Below are 16,936 nucleotides of genomic sequence, written 5' to 3' on the forward strand. Positions count from 1 at the left end.
CTCAGGAACAGCCAGCCTCCTTCAGCATCCACAGGGACTAGTGACACCCTGTCTTTTCTCCAGAGAATCCCCATAGGGTGCACAGCCTTGTGGGTTTTTTCCCCTAAAACCGCTCCGAGCCCACCCTGGCCAGCACCTTGGTCTTCTAGTGGAGCTCACTGGGGATTCCTGAGGGTAGTGAGGTGATTACACAATCTCCTTGTGCCGAGCTAATTTGTAAGGCTGCCTCCTGGAGGACAGAAGACAGAGCTGGATCCCCAAGCTGCAGAGTGGGGCTTTTAGGCCCCTTTTGGTACCCAGCTGCAGAGCTCAGCAAGATCAAGTGTTGCTGAGGAAAGGCTGCCTAATGGCAGCGGATGTACTTTGGGGGAGCTGTGCAGGGCCTTTGTGAGCACCCCTCCCACTTCCCCCTGGCTGAGTCACTTCCTTTCTGGCTGCCGCAGGTATTCTCTCCCAGGCCCTGAGTAGAGCAGCTGCAGTGGGTGAGGCTTACTCTGTGTAGCCCTCTCACTAGTAACCCCTCAGCCGGTACAGAGTGATACAGTGATACAGTGTTACGTTGTCCTAAAACACTGGGGCTATGTGGATCCTCTCTCATTTAAAAGTGAGCAGAATCATCACTCTGTCACTCTATTTGGGAATAGTAAAGATGACAGCACATGCGTGAGTCTTTGTCATCAGGGAATCCTGGCCGAAGTCAAAGGATTACTAATCCACCTCCCCATCCCCCCAGCATCCATCCAGAGCACAAAGCCAAACAGCTTGCTTTCCTGCGCCTCCTTCAGCAACACCTGTCATTCAGATTCAAAGGAATTGCCCTGAAAGAGAGCAACAGCAGAGAAGGGGGTGTACTTTAGTGGTGGGGTGCTTGCCTGAATCCTATCCCCAGCATTCCAACAAACAAACAAAAATAGACAAGTGAGAACGTTGTAAGAATTAAAAAGAACTCAGGCAGGGCATGGCCGTGCACGCCTGTAACCTCAGCACTTGGAAGGCAGAGGCAGCAGGAGAATCTCATGTTCAAGGTCAGCCTGGTCTACATATTGAATGAGACCCTGCATTTAGGGGGAGGAAAACAAAAACAGCCTAAGAATAGGTCTTGGTAATTAGGAGGGGCCCTTCAAGTGCAAGCTGAAAGTTAATGTGCTGGAGAGATTCTGTACCAGGTCGCCTCTGTGCACAGCAGGGACACTTTCTCCTGCCAGCCCCAGATAACAGCTGATCTTTTGGACAGCCTATGAAGGAAATGTTACCACCATCACCCTTTTTTGGGGGGGCAGGGGTGTTTTGAGACAGGGTTTCTTTGTGTAACCTTGTCTGTCCTGGACTCGTTTTGTAGAGCAGGCTAGCCTCAAACTCATAGAGATCCACCTGCCTCTGCCTCCCAAGTACTGGGATTACAGGTGTATAATCTCCCTTTTTTTTTTTTGGTTTTTTGAGACAGGGTTTCTCTGTGTAGCCTTGGCCATCTTGGACTCACTTTGTAGACCAGGCTGGCCTCGAACTCACAGCGATCCGCCTGCCTCTGCCTCCCGAGTGCTGGGATTAAAGGCGTGCGCCACCACGCCCGGCTTAATCTCCCTTTTTTAAAATGAGAAAACTGTGGCCCACAAAAGGTAGTAGTTAACTCACTTAGGGTCACAAAGCAGGCTAAGACCTGAACCCTGGTTTACACCTCATGTTGGTCTTGCTCTCCCAACTGTCATTTGGGTAACCGTCAGCGATTTAAAACCCTTGTTCGTGGGCTGTGAGTTCCTCTTACTTTCCTGAGTATAGAGAACTCAGGTCTGTAGGGAAGTTGCCGATCTCAGGTGTCATGGAGGCTGTTAAAGAAGCAATGTGTTTATACAGATTTAGCCCTGGAAAACCTGTGTTACTGCCTCACCTTTCCCCAGGTCTCACCATCTCCTTTCCTTTGTCTTGAAAAATGTGCATGCACCTCAGTGTGTTGGGGAGGATCGGTAGAAGTGTACATTTGCAACTGCCTTGTGAATTATAAAGCTGTAAGCAGAAACCACTTAGACAATGTGAGGATGTAGAGCTCTTACTTGGATTTTCTTTTTTCTTATTTGTTTGTTTGTTTAATCTATGAGTGTTCTATCTGCATGTACACTTGCATACCAGAAGAGGGCATCAGATTACATTATAGATAGTTGTAAGCCACCATGTGGTTGCTGGAAATTGAACTCAGGACCTCTTGGAAGAGCTGATTGTGCTCTTAACCCCTGAGCCATCTCTTCAGCCCCCTTTACTTGGACTCTAAGAGATTTTGCACAAGGTTTAGTCTGTCCACTATGGGGTTCCATACATAAATGGGTTTGACTCGGTGGTTGAGATGTCTCTCACATGGTTTTTGTGTGTGTGTGTGTGTGTGTGTGTGTGTGTGTGTGTGTTCTGTTTTTCTTTTTTCTTTTTAAATTTTATTTATTTATTCATTTTTTATGTACATAGGTATTTTGCCTACCTGAATGTCTGTGTGAGGGTGTCAGATCATGAAGTTATGGACAGGTGTGCGCTGCCATGTGGGTGCTGGGAATTGAACTCGGGTCCTCTGGAAGAGCTGTCAGTGATCTTTCCACGGAGCCATCTCTCCAGCCCCTTGTGTTTTGTTTTTTGAGACACGGTTTCTCTTTGTATTCTTGGCTGTCCTGGACTCACTTTGTAGATCAGGCTGGCCTCGAACTCACAATGGTCCACCTGCCTCTGCCTCCAAGTGCTGGGATTAAAGGCGTGGGCCACCATGCCCTGCTCACATGGGGTCTTATGGCAGCTCAGGCTAGCTTTGATTTACAGTGATCCTCTTGCCTCAGCCAAGCTAGTGCTAGCTGCTTTTCTCACTTGCTTTCTCTCTTTGCCTTTTCTTTTCTATTCTTTTTAATTTTGTGGGGGGCAGTACAAGGCACCTCTCACTCTGTAACCCAGACTGGCTTCTGGCTTCTGCTCTCCTAACTCTACTTCCTAAGTGCTGGGGTTATAGGCTGTGCCACTGCACTTTTTTTGTTTCGTTTTGTTTTTCGAGACACAGTTTCTCTGTGTAACAGCCCTGGCATCCTGGACTCACTTTGTAGACCAGGGTGGCCTCAAACTCAGAGATCCGCCTGTGCTGGGATTAAAGGCGAGTGCCTGGCTCACTGCATCTAATTTGCCATGGATTTTTCCCCCCTGGTCAAACTGTCCAACACCAGCAGAATCCTGTGTCTGTTGCCTTGAGCTGGTAGACACTACCTAGTCTGCCCTGCTGTGTTTCCATCTGATCCCATACCAGTCTCAGCCTGGCAGAGGCAGGGCTCACCTGTGAACACCACTTTGTGCCTCCATGTCCAGCTGTCTCTAGCCTCTGCCCTAGCCCTGGCCTCGGTGCCTTGTAGGTGCATGGTGGCTTGTTCTCTCGGCCTTTTGGCAGGCATGGGGCTTGGGCAAGACAAGCAAAGATGAACTGGACTTGCTTTCCGGGAGCCCAAAACCTGGGATGGAGAGATTAAACAAACTAATAGTCACAGCCCAGGGGGAGGAGGGGTCAGAGGTGCTCTGGGTGGTAAAGACTGCCCAGCCCTGGCAAGTGGCTGTGAGTATCTGCTGTAGGTGTCAGATACTTCAGTGAGGACAGAGAAGGACAAACAGGCCAGAGAGAAGGGTAGGGCAAGACTGTTCATGGCACATACAGCGCCCATGACTCATGGGCTACATTTAGCGTCATATAAAGGCAGTGAGGTGGGGGAGGTAGCCTGGGGCCGGCAGCCTCATTGGGGAGCTCGGGTTTCTTTCTGAAAACTGGGAGCCTTGGAGGACCTCTGCAGCAGGTAGCTGTCTGATGGACTCTGTCTTCCCAACCCATTACCAGTCAGCAGAGAGTATCTTTGTCTCTGACGGACTGGTCCCTGAATCCTCATCAGCCTGAAGGAGAGCAAGGGCCACTGCCCTGCCCTTGGTGCAGAGAAGTACCGAGAATGCGTTGCAGAAAGGCGCCACCAGGTGGCGGACCTATAGGTTACAGAACCCTGATTTTTTCCCCCCCTCATTTCTTGGCCATATATGATTAAATCTGTTCATGCCAGACTGAGTGCCTAGCAAGAATAAGGTTTCAGGTTGCCCCACTGCGATTATGTATGCAAACAGGCCCTTTTAAACCTGTGAGCTGAGTCTTGGGAGCTAGTCCAACAGGTGGGTCCTCATCCTGTGTCATGCCAAACATCACGTCCTGCCCACTCATGAACACTTGTGCATCTAAGAGAGCAAGGACATTCTGTTATATAGCCCACACATGCTCTTCAAACCCAGGAAATGTAAAATGAAGAGATGGCTCAGTGGTTAAGAGCAGCTGCTGCTCTTCCAGAGGACCTGAGTTGGGTCCCCAGCAGGAGTCAGGATCTCACAAGTCCCCAGTCTGGGTTTGAACATGCTCGGTAGTGGAGGATGACCTGGGTTGCCGATCGTGAAGTGCTTGTCTTCCTACCCTCACCTCTTGATTCCTGGGGTTACAGTTCTGTGGCTTAGCTTTTCTTTAACTCGCATTGATTTATTGTTGTTTTGGTTTTTTGTTTGTTTGTTTGGCTGGTTTTGGTTTTTCAAGACAGAGTAACAGCCTGTGTAACAGCCCTGACTGTCCTGGACTCCCTTTGTAGACCATGTTGGCCTCGAACTCACAGCCATCTGCCTGCCTCTGCCTCCCAAGTGCTGGGATTAAATGCATGTGCCACCACGCCCGGCTGCATTGATGCTTTTGAAGCACACAGCTGACCCATTTTGTTGAAAGGACTTCAACTCAGGGTTGTCACAGTTAGGATTCATTTTGCACATTTTAGCCAAGGAAGAGTATAAGGAATGCATCTTTGCTAATGTGCTACACATGGAGGTCTATGGTACTCTTTCCAATATCAGTGACTTCTGCAAAATATGAGGGGTGAGGGGGCCTCTACTCCAGGTTGAGGACAACTGCTTGAGAGGGCAATGCCCAAGTCCTTTTGGGACTTGGGCAGTATTGTTATTACATCACCGTAGGTGTGGGTCCTTCACACAGGCCTTTTTGTGGACCATTTAGAGGTATGCCTGGAGCATCTTGCCTGGATGGCTGGAGAGCAAGGTGGGGCTGTCCTTTGTATCTCTCTCTCTCTCTCTGAAAACCTTGTCCTCCAGTTTTTCCTGGCCTGCCTTTTCACCATGATTTCCTTTGCTTCTGTCAACTCTGGGTAGCAGGAAATGATGTTTAGGAAGGAAGGCAGCCTGGGTACCTCTTCCCCGCCAGCATCTTTTCCTCTCCCTGCCCATCTGCTCCCATCCTTCTGTCTGCCGCGTCTTGGAGCTGTTCCCATGCCATTTGCTTGAGTCGAATCCTGAGTGGGGTAGGAGGGGTAAGGCTAAACCCACTCATTGTCTGGGTCACAGCTGCTCCCAGCAAACAGGCGTCTAGACTGTGTGTAGGCGAAGAAGCATTGGCACAGATGTGATATGCCTGCCTGGTGCTCTCCAGGGAACTGTGGAAAAAAGAGGAGGCTCAGCACCCCAGAGAAGGAGAACAGGATCAGAGTGTAGTGGTACCAACTACTACCAGAGGCTGCTGGCCCTGGCAGAACCATCCGCAACGGCAGGGAAGGCATCTGTTGATTACTGTGTGCTGGGCCGGCACCAGGGGCTGATACTCATGTGTATATATAAGATTCTTTTCCTAGTGGTGGTGACAGTCATTAAACATAGACACACAAACAAACTCATACGACACTAAGTGTAAGGCCAGCTGAGAGCCACTGGCAATGGGCTGTTGAACTTAGCTTCTCTGCAGAAATTACGTGTGCCCTGGTGATGCCTAGGAGTTAGCCAGGCAAAGAGCATGAACACTAGTACACACTATGTCTGACTTTCCAGGATGTTTCTAAAGCTCTTTGATTCCTCTCTGCTTCTGGGGACTGCTGGATATTTGGAGAGGACCCCTGGTAACAGAACTGTGACCATCAGCATGAGCTTTCCAGGATACCAACAAGGCTAAAGGAACAGACAGATATTTGGCTAGATAGCAGTTTAAACAGTAACACTTTCATACCCATAGAAATAAAAAATGGAGGACAGGGTTCAGCTCAGTCCTCAAGACTCATGTGATAGATGGAGAAAGCTTCTCCCACAGTGCCACATGTCTACCAAGGTGTGTGTGTACTTTCTCTCCCTCCCCCTCTCTCTCTCTCTCATTCTCTCTCAAATAAATAGTGAATGTAATCACTTTTTAAATGGAGAACAAAATAAAGTTTAAAAAGAAACAATACATATAACCAGAAAGCATGTTGAAGTTCAACCTCAGACATAAAGAATTATCCCTTTTTATTACTCATGAAATGAGTCATTTACAAGAGTAAGGAAACAGCCCTGGTACAGGTGCAGGACCAGTGATTCCTTCCCTGACACTGCTGGTGGGACTGTCAGTTGCCACAGCCTTCCTAGGAACAGTTTGCCACTATGTGTTAAATAAACACTTTGGGGAAAATAAGTCAGTAAGTAAAACACACACACACACATAAAACATTCACCCTGCTAAGCACAGTGGTTCACACCTATACCCTATACACTTGTCCTGAGAAAGAATCACAAGTTTGAAGCCAGCCTGAGCTATATAAAGTGCTCTTAGTCACCATGGGCTGGGTGCAGTGGATGTCAACCTGTGGGTCTCACCCTCCATAGGAGTCACACACCACACATCCTGCATTTCAGATATTTACATTATGACTCGTAACAGTAGCAAAATTACATATACAAAGTATCAATGAAGTAATTTTGTGGTTGGGAGTCGCCACAATATGAGGACCTGTATTAAAAGGTCATAACATTAGGAAGAAAGGTTGAGAACTACTGGGCTAGAGTGAGACCATTTGAAAAAATAATAATAAAAATAAGACAGGCAGTGGCTGTGTATACCAGGAGGCAGATGGATTTTTGTGAGTTTGAGGCCAGCCTGATCTATAGAGTGAGTTCCAGGACAGCCAGGGCTACACAGAGAAACTCTGTCTCGTGGGGTGGGGGTGGGGGTGCGGGGGGTGGGGAGAGAAAGAAAAAATAATAAAGTTCTTTACCCCATTTGACCCTGTCGTCTTGCTTCTTGGCATTTATCCTGAGAGAACAGGATGCCAAGAGTGTCCCCATGAGCTGCCATGAGTTCTGGGTCTGTCTACATTTCTGGGCCCTGACTTGGAAAGGAATAACTATTTCTTTGTCTCTTTCCTTCTGGTGCTGGCCAGAGCCTAAGTTTGCTTTTTCTGGTACTTTGGGTTCCTTACTCTTTTTCTTTCTCTTTCTCATTCCCCTCCCAACCAAATGGCTGCTTGCATTCGGGCTGAACTAGCGTGGTGTTGCCTTCTCTTCTTTATTCTCTTCCTGCATAGCAGTTTGCCTACCCTGGGGTTTAAACCTTAAAGAGGAGGAGAGAGCCAAAATATACAGGCATATGTGTGACCATTAAAAAAAAAAAAGGGAAGGAAGGAATGGATGCCCATAAAGTGGGGGAGATAAGACATACCTCCTATGTTTTTTATCATATACAAATCTGGGTTTGTTTTGTTTTTTGTTTTTTGTTTTGTTTTTTCTATGATAAAGATGGAACCCAAGGCCTCAGACACACTAAGCAAGTGCTCTGCCATTCAGCTCCAATTCCAGCCCCTTGCGTGTTTTTGTTTTTGTGTGTGTGTGTGTGTGTGTGTGTGTGTGTGTGTGTGTGGTGTTATTTTTGTTTTTGTTTAGTTTTTCAGGACATGGTTTCTCTTAGGTAACCTTGGCTGTCCTGGAACCCACTCTGTAGACCAGGTTGGCCTCATCCTTCCTTTCTTTCTAAGAGATAGTGTCCTGGAGCTAGAGGGATGGTTCCGCCATTGGTTGAGAGCACTTGCTGCTCCTACAGAGGACCTGGGTTCAATTCTCAATACCCACACCGTGGCTCATAACTCTCTTAACTCCAGTTGCAGGGATCTAGTGCCCCCTTTTGGCCTCCACAGACACCAGGCATGCATATGCGTGCTGCCAGAGATACACATGCAGGCAAAATAGCTATACAACCTAAATTTTAATATTCCTTAAGTGAGGCAGTGGTAGTGCTTACCTTTAATGTCAGCACTCAGGAGGCAGGCAGATTTCTTGAGTTCAAGGCCAGCCCTAGAGTATAGAGTGATTCCAGAACAGCCGGGACTACACAGAGAAAATCCTATTGCGGGGGGGGGGGGGGGGGGGGGGGGGGGTGGGAGGGAGTCGGGAGAGATGGCTCAGTGGTTAAGAGCATTCACTGCTCTTCCAGAGAGGATGCCCAGGTTCAAGTCCCTGCACCTACATAGCAGCTCACAACTATCTGATCTTACAACTCCCAAGATCTGACACCCTTACACAGACAAAAATGCAAGCAAAACACCAATGCATATAACATAAAAATAAATAAAGTAAGCCAGGCAGTGGTGGAGAACACCTTTAATCCCAGGACTCAGGAAGCAGAAGCAGGCGGATCTTTGTGAGTTCAAGACCAGCCAGTCTACAGAGTGATTCCAGGATAGCCAGGGCTACACACAGAGAAACCCTGTCTGGAAAAACTAAGAAATACATAATTAAGAACAAAAATTTATTCATAAAAAAAAAAAACCGGGTGTGGTGGCGCACGCCTTTAATCCCAGCACTCAGGGAGGCAGAGGCAGGTGGATTGCTATGAGTTTGAGGCCAGCCTGGTCTACAAAGTGAATCTAGGACAGCCAGGGCTACACAGAGAAACCCTGTCTCGAAAAACCAAAATAAAATAAAATATTATCTTGTGTTCAGCACCGTCAAGTGGCCATGATGGGTAGTTCATTATTAAAAATAAATCCAAGGTCATCCTTGACTGCATAGGGAACTCCTCAGACTTCATGGCCAGGAAGGAAGAACTAAGCACCATGTTTAAGGGGCCATTTCCCTGGGACCCATGGCCCACCACTCGTGGAGATGGCCCAGGAGGCAGCACTGTGGGTCTTTTGGCTCTAAGCATTGGAGGTGGGGGCCACTTTGAGAACAACAGCTCAGGGCTGGGGCTTAGTTGCCTATTCTGTCTTTGTAGGGGTTTGTCTTCAACACCCACACAAAGTCCTTTGCCTCCTCTCGGTGTCCCTCTGGCACCTTTACAGCAGACTACCCCACCCTCACTTCTGTGATCTGTGTCTACTGCCTTCAAGGACATCTGCTGTTGGTGTGTACTGACTGTCAAGTAAAGGGGCTGGGTTTTGTGTCCTCAGGCGCCTTGGATGCTCCTCCTGGTGGGGAGAAGGTGGCAGCAGTGGCAGCTGTGTAATGTGTCCTCATGGTAGGCTGGTTCATGTAAGGAAAGTTGTTGATGTACTCAACAGAAAGGATCTTTTCTGTCTTGTTCAGAACTGAGAATGAAGCGGAGAGCCTCAGACAGAGGAGCTGGGGAGACGTCAGCCAGGGCCAAGGCTCTAGGGACTGGCATTGCTGGAAATAATGCCAAGAGAGCAGGACCGTTCATCCTGGGTGAGTCTCTGGCCCCGGGAAGTGGGTGTGGCCAGGGCTATGCAGGGCCCTGGAGTATCTGTGGAGGTAGCGGGGTTGTGATCACTCCATAGCAAAAAGAGTCAGTTTTTTTGTCAGCATTCCAGCTTTAGATCAAGAGCCAGTCTCTCACTTCCCACCTTTGAGAACATGAGCCCCAGAGTGTCTACAGGCACACAAAGCACATAGCTGCATTACAGCCCTCCACTCACCACCTTAGGCACTCTTTGCCTTTCTTGAATGACATGAAAGATTTCAGTGTTTTTGTATAGCATTTCCCTGAGCTGCTTATATTTATTTCATTTGGGAGGGGTGTTTTGAGGCAGGATCTATGTAGATCAAGCTGGCCTTAAACGCAAAGCGTTCTGCCTGCCTCTGCCTCCCAAGAGCTGAGATTAAAGGTGTGCCCTGAGCTACTTGTAGAACAGTGTGAAAATCCTGTGGAACTGAACGTCTCCAGCGCGTGAGGAGCAGCTGCCATTCTGAGTGTGTCTGAGGCCTGGCCAGTCCAGGCTCCGGCGGTGTGGGCTTTGGCACCAGGGGCTTGGTAGGCCTTTTGTTCTAGGGACAGCCTTTGGGACTCAGAGGCACAACCTCTTCCAACCTCAGACACCCAGCAAACAGCTCATAATGGCGCCTGCTCCCAGCAAACAGCCCTGCACTGTTTGTAGGGTGATGAAGAGGGTCCGCTGCTGCCATCACAGAATTTAGCCTGTTTGTTGGAGAAAAAAGACTTTAGCAGAGTACTAGAAGGAGATGAACAAGGTGGGACACAGTGAGAAGATTCTGTGGATGGTGAAGGCAGGAAAGGCCTGACGTGCGGCCCAGGCTGGCCTCCAGCCGGCCGGCCCCCTACATGAGCTTCTTGAGTGCTAGGATTACGGGCGTGCCCTACACTAGACACTGGAAACCCTTGTGAGGAACATGCCAGCAGAAGCCAGGTGTGTATCAGGCAGATGCACACACATCCCCCTCCACTGTGGAAGAGATAGAACTCTCCACCAGGAAACTTTTGTGGGCACCGCCCAATAGGTATAAAGAGCCGATCTCACCAGAAGGCCATGTGGTGACATTCTGCAAAGTAAGCTCTGTGTGCCACAGGTCCCCGCCTGGGCAACTCACCGGTACCAAGCATCGTGCAGTGTTTGGCGAGGAAAGATGGCACGGATGACTTCTATCAGTTGAAGGTAAGCAAGCACAGGCCAAGGCCCTCAGAACCAGGGCAGCCCAGCCCAGCCTCCTTGTCACCTTCACACTGTATCACCTATAAGTAGCCCTGTTTCTTCCTGAGAACAGTCAAGTTCACAGTCTCACTCAGCTCCTGATTAAAGAGCTCTGTGTGAACTACAGGCTATCAGGAAAAGCAGCTGCCATGCGTGCCTGCGTGGGGTCAGGCAGAGCAGAAGTGAACCTGCTTCCCCCGTCCCGCCTGTCTCCTGGGTAACGGAAAGCATTTGTTCTTTTCCTTTTTGTGCCTCCCTACAGATCCTCACCCTTGAGGAGAGGGGCGAGCAAGGACTAGAGAGCCAAGAGGAGAGGCAGGGCAAGATGCTGCTGCACACCGAATACTCTCTGCTCTCCCTGCTGCACACGCAGGACGGCGTGGTCCACCACCATGGACTCTTCCAGGTGAGTGGCCCTGCACTCCTTGTGCTTCCTGGCATCGCTCAGAGCTGTGGCTCCCAGCATCCCAACATGAAATTCCCGGTATTCCTTCCCTGCTGGCCATCAAGACCTGAGCAGAGGGATTTGGAATCAGGCTAGGGCCATGCTGGCTGCTACAGTGTTCGTGATGGTCTCAATCTGCAGGACTGTTCACAAACGACAACTTGCGGCAGCCAGGCGAGCTTGGAAATGTTGCTTTTCTGAGGGAGAAAAGATAGCCATTTACTGTCCGCTCCAACTATGTTGTTCTGATTGGCTGGGCTTGTGTGGAAGGCAGAGCAAGAGTTAGTCTGACCTGTGGTCAGCTCTCACGGCGTGACCGCACCACCGCCCCTTGCCTGCCCAGGCATCTCAGTTCTGTAGATGTCCTTTTTGTGACTTCAGGCGAGTCATTTCAGGCCGCTGAGCCTCAGACCCATGGTATAAAGAACAGAGACAGTCATAGTGTCCCCTGCCTCACGGCTGGCAGGCGGATGCGCAGCAGTGACGAGGCGTGCATCCAGCCCTGGCCGCTGTGACACCTGCTCATCATCACCATTGTTTCCCTGTCAGTTTGATCCCTCACACGAAGCAAGTGGAAAATGCTAACAAGCTGAACTGTAGCTTGCCAGTCTGGGGATAACAGTACGATACCCGCCCACACCCACACCTGCCAAGGCCTTATTCTTAGACTTGCCATTAGAGGCAGCTCCAAAAACTGGAGCATTTTCTTAAACGGAAATGAAGCTGATCTTAGTATCTCAATTCTGATATCTTCATATGCAATTCTGGTGTCTTCACAAGCTTGGCCTTCAATTGTATTCTTTCGGATGACAGAGCAGAGGTGACCAAAAGTGCCTTGAGCGTTAGACACTGGGCCCAGACCCTGCAGCAGGCGAATCACAGGTCTGATCCTGTTTTTAAGGATAACTCTGACTGGTCCTCCAGGAGTTTCCCAGAGGGCTTCGGCTGTGTGCTGGTAATGGCCAGCCCTCCTCTGGCTGGCAGGACCACAGTATTCATGCTACACCTATTTTTGTCACACTTAGGATCCCTTGCAGTAAGGACAGTGGCTAGGGCTGCAGGCCCAGTGTTAGTAACTGACCTGCTGACCCCTGACGGCAGCAGGCCTGGGTTGGTTTATAGAATCCTTGACTTAAGGGAGGGAAGGATGGCTAGCTCCCCTTTATGCCTGAAGAACGAGACTCATGCGGTGAAGCTATCTGAGGCCCACCCCGTACTCCTTCCAGTTATGACTGCCCAGCAGTCCTGCAGCCATGGGGAAAGCCATTGTCTTGGGCAGTCAGGTTTCTCTAATGGAACAGAACGTAAGGAGGGTTTATTGACTGGCTCCCAGGCTGTGGTCCAGGGAGTGCAACAATGGCTGCCTGAGGGCAGGAAGGCTGAGAATCCATCCATAGCCTCAGCCTGCTGCTGAAGGCCTCCCACCGAGCCTCTCGGCTTCAGTTTGTATTGGAAGGTCAGAGTTAGTTTTAGTACGGGTGAAGGAGTGCTGCCGCAGCGGGGCGGGTGGACTTGCCAGTGAGAGTGAGGCCAAGCAGGCAAAAGGCAGGTTTTTGTTTTGTTTTAGTTTGCTGAGACAGGCTCTCACTAAGTAGTCGTGACTGGCCTAAATTGTGATATGTAGACCAAGCTGGCCTCAAACTCAGAGATCTGCTCGCCTCTGCCTCCCAAGCACATGATCCCGCTGGCTGGCCCTCGGTTTCCTTTTTCCACATCCTCTACGCAGGCTACCACCAAAACCTGTGGCACATACTCAGGGTTGCTCGCCCGGATTCAGATACCCAGATGAAGACCATCCCTCCCCAGTTAGTTGATGCCAGGTGCAGTCAAATTGACAACCAAAATCAGCCATCATACACAGAAAAATGCGTGACTGGAGCTTTCCAACAGTGACTACTCTCAGACTCCTGTAGTCTTATGCCTAGAGTGGTGGCACATGACTTTCACCCCAACAGATGGATCTCTGAGTCCTAGGCCAGCCTAGAACTCAGTATGTAGACCAGTCAAGACTACTTAGTGAGATGGTCTTGTCTCAAAGAACTGAGAAAACCATCTGCAGTCTTGGACATGGATGGAAGTGACACTGGTGTTAGCTGGAATCTGGGAGCACAGCAGGAGGGAGACGCCCCAGGACTCAGCTTCACTGCTGCTGCGCTGGGCTGAGGGGGCCAGTTGGCTTTAAATGCCCAGTGCTGCCCTTGCCCTGTGATCACACCTGAGATGTTGAACTTGACACTACCCAGTCAGGCTGTCTGTGTCTGGCTGCCACCCACTGACTCCTGCAGGGTTTGAGTGGCCACCTGTGTGCGCCTCACCCAGGGCAGCAGAGAGCCAGCCACTCCCTCTGAACCTCTGAAGGAGAGCCTTAAGCCCCTGCCCACGGCCCGTCTCCTTGCCTCCCAGGACCGCACCTGTGAAGCAGTCGAGGACACAGAGTCTGGTCGGATGGTGAAGAAGATGAAGAAACGCATCTGCCTCGTCCTTGATTGCCTCTGTGCACACGACTTCAGCGACAAGACAGCCGACCTCATCAACCTGCAGCACTACGTCATCAAGGAGAAGAGGCTCAGTGAACGGGAGACCGTGGTCATTTTCTATGACGTGGTCCGCGTGGTGGAAGCCCTGCACCAGGTGAGGCCCAGGGTCCCAAATCCCCACCCCCCCAAAGCATCCTTCTTGGCTTCTGCTCAGCAGAAAACTGCTTGGTTCTGACCTCACCCAAATGTGCCTTGCAGCTGAGAGTATCCAGAGGAAAGTGGCCGCATGTCTGCTGCCTGGGTGAGGCACACACAGCACTGCAGGTCATAGCCACCTTCCCTTGAAGGCCGACTGACAGAGCAGCCCACGAGAGCTCCATGCTCCCAGTCAGTCAAGAGACTAAATTATAGCTTCGTAGTGCAGGGACCTATCGCCTGACCTTTGGTAGGATGATATCCCAGGTACCCCAGGGTGAAGGACAGAAATGCTTGAGCTTTGTCCAGGGCGCTGTAGGCCAAGCCAGAAGTGTGGTGCTTGCTCCTTGCCCCATCTCTAGGCTGAAGCTTCCTTTCCCCATGGGGTGGGTGAGTGAGGAAGAGGTGGGAGCTTTTCCCATAAGCTACTGGTCTGGGGTGAGAAGCAGCTGAAGAAACTGCTAGGCCACTTCTTACCTACTTCAGACACATGCTTGAGGGTCCTAGGAGACCTAGGGGCTCGTGCCTTCCCAGAACCCCGAGGAGCCTCCATCACCCAAGGCGGACCCCATCCCACTTGTCACTCTCTGGTGCAAACCATCATTCATTGGTTTTCAGAAAAACATCGTGCACAGAGACCTGAAGCTCGGGAACATGGTGCTCAATAAAAGGTAAGCACGCCCTCCCTCGGCCTGACCCCGGGCGGGGCCATGCGCAGCTGCCCCGTGCACGCACGGCCCTAGGAACCAGCGCAGAGACGCCCAGAACCCTAGGGCTGGGACTACTGTCTTGCTCAGACAGGAAGAAGCGTGACACCCCCAGTATCGGATGGAGTTGCTGAGTCTTGGAGGGGTGGGGGAGGTGCAGCAGATGGCTCTCCTGGGCGCTAGCCCCTTCGACTGACCAACCGGGATTAGGGCAGTGGTGTAAGGGCACCCACGGAGCAAACTTTCAGGATCCCACAGGAGGAAGTGCTGTTCTGTGGGCTACCACAGTCCTGGAAAGGCAGCACTGTGGGGAAACGCTGCCTCCCCTGCTTCTCTGAGTCTCTCCTTCCTTTTCCCTTCCAGTAGGTTAGAGGGCAGAAAGGGCAGCAGAGCATGTGCTCATAGCACAAGTGGATGGTGCCGATTTGTTCCATGACGTGGTCAGCCCAGGAGGGGCCCTCCTGTCCTCCTACAGTAGCCAAAGCCTCGGTGGTCATGGGAAAAGACGCTGTGGGGAGGTGGGCCACAAGAGGAGGACAGAGAGGGCCACAGGCTTCAAAGCCCCAGCCTGCTACACCACTGGGTAATATGATACAGAGGGCCTAAGTGACCCTTCTCTCTGCCAGCTCCCCTGGGGGTCGGGACTACAGACTTGTTTCGAGGGTGCAGCACCTACCCCACTGCCATCTGATGAGGGTGCCGGCCAGAAAACAACTATCGCATCACGTACTGAGGACAGTGTGTGAGGAGCTAGCTGCGTGCTGGCTGAGCAAAGGTTTGCCAGCCTGAGAGCCTTACTGTCACAGTCTGCAGAGGGGAGGGAAGGAAACAGGAAATTCCAGAGCTGCTTTGACCCCGTGCGGCTAAGTGAGGAGTTAGGGAAGATGAAGGGGCAGGATGTGGGGGTCGGACCTGGCGCAGAGCCCGCTGTGCGCTAGCGGCTGTGCCTCGTATTTATTTACTTGTTAAGTGCACTCGTTCATGTGTCCAGTTGCCAGCACTCTGCTTGTCCCTCATCTGTAGGGATGGAGTGATGCCCCCGTCCTGCAGAGAGCAGCCTGAGAATCAAATAGATTGCCAGTGTGGGGTTGGCTCTTCCTAAGTACACTCCAGTGTCAGTTCCCTCAAGGCCCGAGGTTCCTGTGAGTGAGACAGAAAAGTGGGCCAGGTGCTCCCCCACCTCAGATGAGGCCTGGCTGGGACTGAGAAGAAGGCGGCAGATGTTGGAGGGCGTGGCCATGAGTGTGGAGAGTGTGTTGTGTTAGGGCGAATTATCACCTCGTTCCCAGCACTCAGAGACAGAGCATCACAAGTTTGAAGTCAGCCTGAGCTATAGAAGCAAGAAAGACCCTATCTTTAAAAGAAAAAACAAGGGGCTGGGGATTTAGCTCAGTGGTAGAGTGCTTGCCTAGCAAGTGCAGGGCCCTGAGTTCGGTCCCCAGCTCTGAAAAACAAAAAATAAAAAACAAAACAAAACCTGTAAGAAAGAGGAAGGCTTGGATCCTATTTGACCTAGGCCCTTTGTGGGACATTGCAGAGCCCATGACCCAACCAGCTGGAATAGAGGGCCCAGGCTCTACATAACAGCCGCTTGTTGGCTTGCTGGCTCTCTAAATGAGCATTCTGGGAGTTGTCATGGAAACATTCAGTGGGGTTCCCGCCTGTTAGCATACATAAGTATGCATGGCTTTCCCCCCACTGGTGGTTCTGTGTCTTTCCCTTCTCCAGCCCCCTCTCCCCCTCCATTCTATGTGTGGTCTGAAGGTGCACCTCTGGAATCCCAGCACAGCTGTAGCAGGTCTCAAGTGACCTTGAGGTTGCAGAGCACTGTAGCTCACTTAGAACAGACAGGATCCAGCTAAGTACCCAGACACTCAGGAAGAGTACAAAGAAATATAACATGGAAAGCCCCTTATATTCCCGCTCATCCCTGGCATGCAGCCCCTTCCCACCCGTCCTGCCAGGCGCCTGTGCTAGCCAGTGGGATGCAGATACATGGGACGAGAGCCCAGGGGAGGGAACAGGGAGAAGCAAGGGCTGAAATCTGAAGTTGTCCTTGGGGTTATATGAGGCTGGCTGTGGATGCCTTCTTCCTCCTTCCTCTTGGGTAGGCAAGTTGCATACCAATTCCTAGAAAAGCAGAACACTGTGGTAGCCCAGGGGCCATAGCTGAAGCGTGACTCACCCAGAGCAGCCCTTGCTGACGCACATTGCCCGCCACCCCCAGTGCCCTTGCCCTCCTCTCAGGACCAGCTGGGGGGTCTGGGACTCCTGGGGAGCTGTGTGCCACCCTGCCACCGTGGGTGGCGGCGGCAAGACAAACAAATGTTGCCAAGCTTTAGGAGGTCTCCAGGCTGACCGTAGTGTTTCCTGTGGGAGAGATTCCAGGTACGT

The 16,936-nt window shown here is 51.0% G+C and overlaps 1 protein-coding gene across 1 annotated transcript in view; it reads left to right on the top strand.

The window, feature by feature from the left end:
• Stk40 (serine/threonine kinase 40) overlaps positions 1-16,936 on the top strand; it is a 38,067-nt gene that overhangs the window by 11,083 nt on the left and 10,048 nt on the right. Inside the window, exons 2-6 of the mRNA XM_051171879.1 lie at positions 9,358-9,477; positions 10,597-10,682; positions 10,981-11,124; positions 13,567-13,794; positions 14,454-14,506. Coding sequence (XP_051027836.1) covers positions 9,366-9,477; positions 10,597-10,682; positions 10,981-11,124; positions 13,567-13,794; positions 14,454-14,506 — 623 coding nt within the window. The 5' untranslated portion in view covers positions 9,358-9,365. The remainder of the gene's footprint in view (positions 1-9,357; positions 9,478-10,596; positions 10,683-10,980; positions 11,125-13,566; positions 13,795-14,453; positions 14,507-16,936) is intronic.

Source organism: Acomys russatus, chromosome 29 (genome assembly GCF_903995435.1).
Source record: "Acomys russatus chromosome 29, mAcoRus1.1, whole genome shotgun sequence".
NCBI lineage: Eukaryota > Metazoa > Chordata > Mammalia > Rodentia > Muridae > Acomys > Acomys russatus.